Here is a 6,745-nt window from a genome sequence, read left to right as displayed (position 1 = left end):
TAGATCCTTCACCCTTAATTATATGTTTGGAGTTCGAGTGAAATTATTTTTATACAATCAAATATTTCTATAACAACCTCATTTATTTTGATAAATTTTGATTGCTATAGTAAAGTATTGTTATAGAGAACATATATTATAATATAATATAATAATCGATTTTGAGAAAAATTTAATTTTTATATTAAATGACTTTTATATTGAAATAGTATTAGAGATGTCAGACTATATATAATTGTTTGATGCGAAATAGTCTAGCAGGTACCAGATGGGAAACCCCCCAAAAAATATTATCCTTCAAACTCATTATATTTTAGGAAAAAAAAAAGGGGAAAAATTGGGAGGGAGATTAGGAGGGAGAGACAGAGTGTGTGCGCGTGTGTCCTGGCTTCTGTCAGTTTCTGCTTAGCTTCTGAAATCTGGGGTCTCTTCAAATTCTTCTAATTTCTTCTTCCCTTTCCTTTTTTTTTAAAAGTAATTTTTTACTTCTTAGTATAGTAAGCAAATTCTACAACAGCATTGTGTAGGTTGGTATTCATACCTTTAGCAGTGTAATTTACTGGGTTTTTGTCACAACACAAGTATGTGCCTAATAACTCTGGGGCAGGGACACAATTAGCCCCATTTCACTGTGATCTGTCTTTCTCCTGTCTTTACAACAGAATTGTTGTAAAAGCTGCTGCCTTTGCAATACTCTTCTAATGTAAGTCTTTCTTCTTCTTGTTCTACATAATTTTCTTGATGTTTCTTTTAAAGCTTTAGCTTTTTTTATTTTTTATTATTATTTATTTTTTACTTTTGTTCTTTAAAGTTTGGATATTTTGCACCTAATTCTTGACTAAAGTTTGTGATTGTTCCAGAACTGCTTGTAAAGTCTTATTAACTGTAAATGTTTCAATCTAGCAGCAAGATCTGATGTAGAATTGGTATTTTTACAAGTCTGATTGTACTATTCTTTACCTAATTGCTCCATTTTCCTTTTCTTTCTTTTTTCATTTGGTTTCCATAAATATGCAAACTGTGTGTCCAAAGAGAAATTTTTGGTGGTGGGGTTTGGATGAAAATTTTGGGGAAAATGAATTTTTTGTTTTAGGAAATGTAATTAGCTTCTATGCGGTGATTAACTGCCTAAGAGGGTATCAGTTTTTAGGTTGAATTAGTAGTTGAACAAAATTCTGCCTGGCACATCTGGAGCAAAATATAATTATTGTTTTTAATGGATGTTGACAATTGCATAATGATTGCCAAATGATTCAATCTGTTTACTTTCCTTGCTTTTGACTTGGACTTTGAACCCTCCATACTTCGATGTTTTTTTTCTTCTTCTAAAATAAGTAGGTAAGGATGTTGTTACATACTACTATTTTCTCTTCAATACATTCTGGTCAATTCAGCTTTTTGAAGTCCCTTTCGAATGGTCATTTGTTTGCTTCCTCATATTCCATTTGTCATCTTCTCTTGACAGTTCAGTTTGGCTTGCTACATCTTAGCTTCGTCATTTTGTTGCAATGATTTGTTCGCTATCTGAGAAAAGATGTGAGCGGAAGGTTTCTAGTAAAGGCTCATCCTAAGCATGTAAATTTATTAGAAATGATAATTAGGAACATCACAAACCTGATCACTAAAGCTGAATAAGAGCCAACTCAGTTTCCTTTTTTCAATTGTGTTGAATTTGTCTTTATGTTTCAAGTTAGTAATAGTTTATCTGAAAATTTTATATCTTCAAGTGTTAGCAGTTATCGTAAACAAAGAAAAAGTGGTTTCTTATGCATATCTCTTCATGATTGTAACTACCAGACAATTAGATTGTGCATATCCGTTTCTAAATGAGCAAATTTATCAATTGGATTGGCTGATGAATAGATATCGTATTTCTCCCTTGAAATTGAAGTTTGACTTTTTTATTTGAACTAAAAGTAGATTAAAGAAATAGCCATTATTGGATGAACACTACAGATGATAGTACACATTAGTGGTTCCCCACTCATCCATATAGTGGACTTTTCTTTGAAGTTGAAAGAGACATGTATCCTATTGCTATTCTTTTTCTCCCTTTCATCCTCTTTCTCCCTTCTGAAAGATTCGTTCTTAATATTCTTTCTAGGTAATTTCTTTGCCATTGGCTATTGACACTTACCTCTCCCTGTTGAGTACTTAATCTATTATTGAACAATTCAAGGTTAAGAAGTTAAAAATAGGCGCTATTTCACCAGGAAAGCTGCACAAGTAGATCATTTCATATACTCAAAGGGTCAAGTGTGGTATCATAGACCAGCTAACTTGATAAGTGAAATAGGCTGTTATCTAAAGAACCATTGTTGTATTTTACTGCAAAAAGGAAATAGAGTTTCCCATTTGTATGATACTCTTCTCAGCAAGTCAAAGGTGCAGCTGAACAATAAGTGCTATGTGCTACCTTGCATGTGATGTGGTTCATGATCTAGTATGAAGTTGGATAGAGAACCTTGTCTGGGAGACAAGGCTTATGTGCGGCTGATTTGATCTCATGGTCATCAAAGTTGCTTTTTCGATGGATGAGAGTAAAATGATATCGAACGAGCAGTTTATAATTTAGCTACAGCATCTCTTTCGTCCTACCTTCTTATAGAATTCATCATTAAATCTCTCATAAACCAGATTCAGGTATAGGGCAGTCAATAAAACGTGCTCCATTGGTTTTTCTTGACGATTATGTTTCTTAGTTCTTCCCATCTCCTTTTTTCCTAAGTCCTACTACTTTGTAATCAAAGTTGTTTAAATGAGGGAAAGAAATTTAAGGGCAGCAGAGTGTCAGTGTAAGGCCAAAACTTTATTTTAATCTTGTTTCCTGACTATCAGTGCTAAAGCACGTGATATAACTTAGTTCAATAAAACGATTATGGACTGTTGTTGAATGAGAACTATAACTAACTCGTGAATTTGAAGGAAGCAGTGCATACTCCAAAGGTCAACCAGTATGAGTTTTTTGAGGTGACAAAAGTAATATTTCAGCTTGTTCTAGTGATAAATGATGTGTAGTGCTTTGGATGAGGAAGCAAATGATATGCTCTATTTGTTGCAGAGATATTACATGCCTAACCTTATCCAGTGCAGTGTTTTCACATTCAGCATACAATCATAGGTGCATTACTGTTCAGCTGATGCAACTTTGACCTAATCTTTTGAATTATTGTGTGAAATCAAACAGCCATGATTATTGATCTTTCCGTGGTTTTGCTGTCTCCTCGTCTCGTTCTCTGTTCTTTCTTACTTAATTTCTTCTGATTTTTATCTTTCTTTTGTTTCTTTCTTTCTTCGGTCCCTTGAAATCTTAAAGTTCCTTAAGATGCCTTATGCTTCTCAGTTCATGCAGAGAGCAAGATGCTAGTGGGCCTTGAATGAACCTTAATTTCAGTAGTGAAAGGAAAATGACCTCAAAGCCAAAGAAAGGATGGAAATCAATTGTGCCTCTCCATTTGAAGACCAAATCAGCAGCACATTTTTGTTTGCTACCCAAAGCGAAGTCAGATCGATACGGTCCTGGTGACACACCTGTTTATCTCAATGTGTATGACTTGACTCCTATGAACGGCTATGTATATTGGGCTGGCCTTGGTATCTTTCATTCTGGTGTAGAAGGTATCAGCCTTATTAGATTTTCTCTCTTTTCTTTAGAGTTATTCATTGTTATTTATGCGGCAATGCACCCATGCAATATCCATTTCTGTTTTTCGATATGCTTCTCCTATTATTGGAGATACAAGTTCATTTGGGGGTTTTGCTTTATATATTGCTTTTCCTAATTCTGTTTGATCACATGTACCACAGTACGTTTCATCACCCAATGGATTTGTTTGTGTATCTTGACTTGTGATATAGCTAAAACGTTAGCTAAAGTCTTGTGTTCAGATTCAGAAATCAGAACTTATTTCTTGGATATATCCATGTAGAATCCATCCTGTAAATGCGCTTTACTCGGTCAAGAAGAGATAAATGCATTTACCAAGGTGGTCTAGCTTATAGTGGGAAATCTAACTCAAATCTCAATTCATTGGAACGCAAGTCAAGTTTGCTCTTCATTCTTTGGTTTTAAACTTAAAATGTAGCGACTCAGGAGTCATTATGGATTCTGGTGCCTCTCAATACATCTTAGGGTGCTTTCTGAAAAAGGGAGTTGATTTCTCATGGTGTTGCTGCTTTACTTTTCTCCTACGGATAGATCACCCACTGCCCCCCCCCCCAAATGCTTGTTGTAGCCTGGTTACATTTTCTGCAAGTTCTTTGAGTCGAGTCTAAGGAATTGTCAAAATTCTCCTAAAGTTGTATTGGTTTGGGAGATGGACTTCAAAAGGACTTTATACTTTTTCTGGCAAGAGAGATTCCTCTGAACCAAATCATGGATGCGTCAGAAACTATCATATTGTTGTTAAACAACTTAACAAGTCTAAATGCATGTTGTCTTCCTTAACAACTTAAAGGTCATGTCAGTTTCTTTCTTCTGTTTCATGATGCAAGATTGTGTTAGTATTGATTACTTGTAAAAAATATATATATATATTGTATTGGTATTGATAGTTTGCCACTAGGAGAAGCTTTTGATGACTTCCAAATGAAAAATAATATCATGGCTCCAACATGTAGACAATGGTCTTGAATTTGGGGGATTGGAAAGTTATGGAGCGAATAAGAATTTTATTACATTCCCCCATTTCTGTATTTCCAAATTCGTTCATTCATAGAAGATAGTAGAGTAGAAAGGTCTTTTATGCATCTATTTTTGGATTCCTATATTGGTTTTAATCTCCCTGAGAAAGCATTACATGGGATATTTAAAATTTTCAATAGGGGAATCCCAAAGAAGCATTAACCGTTGACCGTTGCATCTTAATAGTTCAATGTGAAATATGTGAAACTTTGCATGGAAAAAGGAGAACTGTGAGTGGGTCTGCTGCCTGAATTAGTTGTATTTGGTGCCTCATACTTTTGTAAGTTCAGTTAATCTGACCTATACTTTACAGTTCATGGTGTAGAATATGCATTTGGAGCTCATGACTATCCAAGCAGTGGTGTCTTTGAAGTTGAACCACGGCAATGCCCAGGGTTCAAGTTCAGGAAGTCAATATTCATTGGGGCTACAAAGTTGGATCCCTGTCAAGTTAGAGAGTTTATTGAACGTCAAGCTGCTAGCTATAATGGTGATACGTATCACTTGATTGTGAAGAACTGCAACCATTTTTGCAACGATTTATGCTACAAGCTGACTGGGAAAAGGATTCCAAAATGGGTGAACAGACTTGCAAAATTAGGTAATCTTCTGTCATTCCGCCTCTCTTTAATTAGCAATAATATAACGGACCTACAAGCATTTGGCTCTGGATTTATCAGTTGACTTGGTCTTGGAGAACTAAACTCATAAATTCCGGCGCTTCATAATGAGAATTCATCTATTCTCTTTTCCCCATCTTGGTATACTGGAGTCCTCAACTGCAGTAAATATGAATATATGGATTCCCTTAGGCATCAGTCTGGTTATACTAAACAGTTCTCGGTAGTGGACAGCGCGAAACAATTTCCTTTGCCTCTGTCATGCACAAAATGTATAAGATATTACCTCACAGAACATAGCATTTGGAGGAAATTGTTTTTTTTACTTCCCAAGTTTTAAGCAAAATAGCTCCTTTTGATAATACTACTTGAGATGTTTATGCATGATAATCAGTAATCGGTGTGATCCACTGAATGTAGTTCGGGACTATGCTCCTGAAAATGTTCTTGTAGAAAAGAAAAGAGCTTTAGTCATGTAAGTATTTACACTATGTATTAGTTAATAACCTGGAGAAGCGAGTTGGAGCCTTCTTGAGCGTGTAATATTTTCTACACCAGAGAAAAAAGTTAAATTCCAAAATTAAATATTGCATTCAGTACTCTCATGCATTTTCGAACTTATTAAGGATTTTGTATGATATGCTTCATTCTTTTTTCTTTTTTGTGTATATAGGTTCAACGTTCAACTGCATGCTACCCGAGGCTCTGAAAGTTGCTGCGGTGGAACATGACCCTAATGGCCCTGAATATGATAGTGAGAAAAGAAGGTTGAGAAGTGCTTTCAGTTGTCTTTCTTCAATTTCAACAAGGCAAAGGCAGTTATCGACATCTTCATTATTTCTGCAGTCACCCTTGAAAGGGTGCTTACCATCTTGGGAGTTAAGAAAGTCTAACAACAGGTCTCTGAAAGAAAGGTAAGATAATGGACCCTTCCAATTTCTTGGAATATGTTGAACAGAAATATTATGAAGGTTATTTCCATGTATTCTTGGGAAAATGAAAAACCAATCAGAGTGACATGCTTAGGAAGGTGTAGTATTTGTAACATGACGTTTCAGTGTATGCGAAAAGAAATTCCTTATTTGATTGCTTCATTTTGAGAAATTTTGCCCCACTTAGAAGTTGAAGCAGTGAGTTGTTGGATCAAGATGAATGGAGATGCTTGTGCACCCAAGAGTATAGCCTAGTGGTTAATAAAGTGGGTGGAGATTAGAGAACTATGAGGTCTCGCGTTCAAATTTCACCGGAGACAAAAATTTGGTAGATAGAATTTTGAGATACTTGTGTTGGTCGGAGGTACTAGGTACCCTTTGGAATTAGTCGATGTGTGCACGAGCTGGGCTGGGCGTCACAGTTAGTATTTGACAAAGGTTATATTATTTGACAAAGAGTCGGAGGCAGTAGATACTCGCTGGAATGGCAAAGAAGAAGTTATGTACTA

General features: G+C 35.5%; 1 protein-coding gene across 4 annotated transcripts; it reads left to right on the top strand.

Moving 5' to 3' along the window:
* The first annotated feature begins 264 nt into the window (after positions 1-264).
* LOC104100480 (deSI-like protein At4g17486) lies at positions 265-6,385 on the top strand. 4 transcript variants are annotated; one of them, XM_009607714.4, is made up of 4 exons: positions 265-703; positions 3,344-3,618; positions 4,998-5,285; positions 5,978-6,385. In XM_009607714.4, exons 2-4 carry the CDS (start codon positions 3,378-3,380, stop codon positions 6,220-6,222), a joined length of 774 nt encoding a protein of 257 aa, XP_009606009.1. In that variant the 5' UTR covers positions 265-703; positions 3,344-3,377; the 3' UTR covers positions 6,223-6,385. The 4 variants fall into 4 exon arrangements, with proteins under 4 accessions (XP_009606009.1, XP_009606010.1, XP_070047816.1 ...); XM_009607715.4 differs by having other exon boundaries at positions 276-703; positions 3,353-3,618; XM_070191715.1 differs by lacking the exon at positions 265-703 and adding an exon at positions 2,672-3,121 and having other exon boundaries at positions 3,353-3,618.
* The last annotated feature ends 360 nt before the right edge of the window (positions 6,386-6,745 follow it).

The sequence above is a fragment of the Nicotiana tomentosiformis genome, chromosome 12, assembly GCF_000390325.3.
Source record: "Nicotiana tomentosiformis chromosome 12, ASM39032v3, whole genome shotgun sequence".
Lineage (NCBI taxonomy): Eukaryota > Viridiplantae > Streptophyta > Magnoliopsida > Solanales > Solanaceae > Nicotiana > Nicotiana tomentosiformis.
Note: the sequence above shows the minus strand (reverse complement) of the source record. Positions and strands in the feature narration are given on the sequence as shown.

What these genes read in the sequence shown, in the direction of transcription:
- LOC104100480 (XM_009607714.4), top strand. Translation starts at nt 3,378, where the DNA reads ATGAACCTTAATTTCAGTAGTGAAAGGAAAATGACCTCAAAGCCAAAG. An exon ending in CTTTCATTCTGGTGTAGAAG is followed by an intron (nt 3,619 to 4,997) that starts GTATCAGCCTTA and finishes TATACTTTACAG; the next exon opens with TTCATGGTGTAGAATATGCA. An exon ending in GAACAGACTTGCAAAATTAG is followed by an intron (nt 5,286 to 5,977) that starts GTAATCTTCTGT and finishes TTGTGTATATAG; the next exon opens with GTTCAACGTTCAACTGCATG.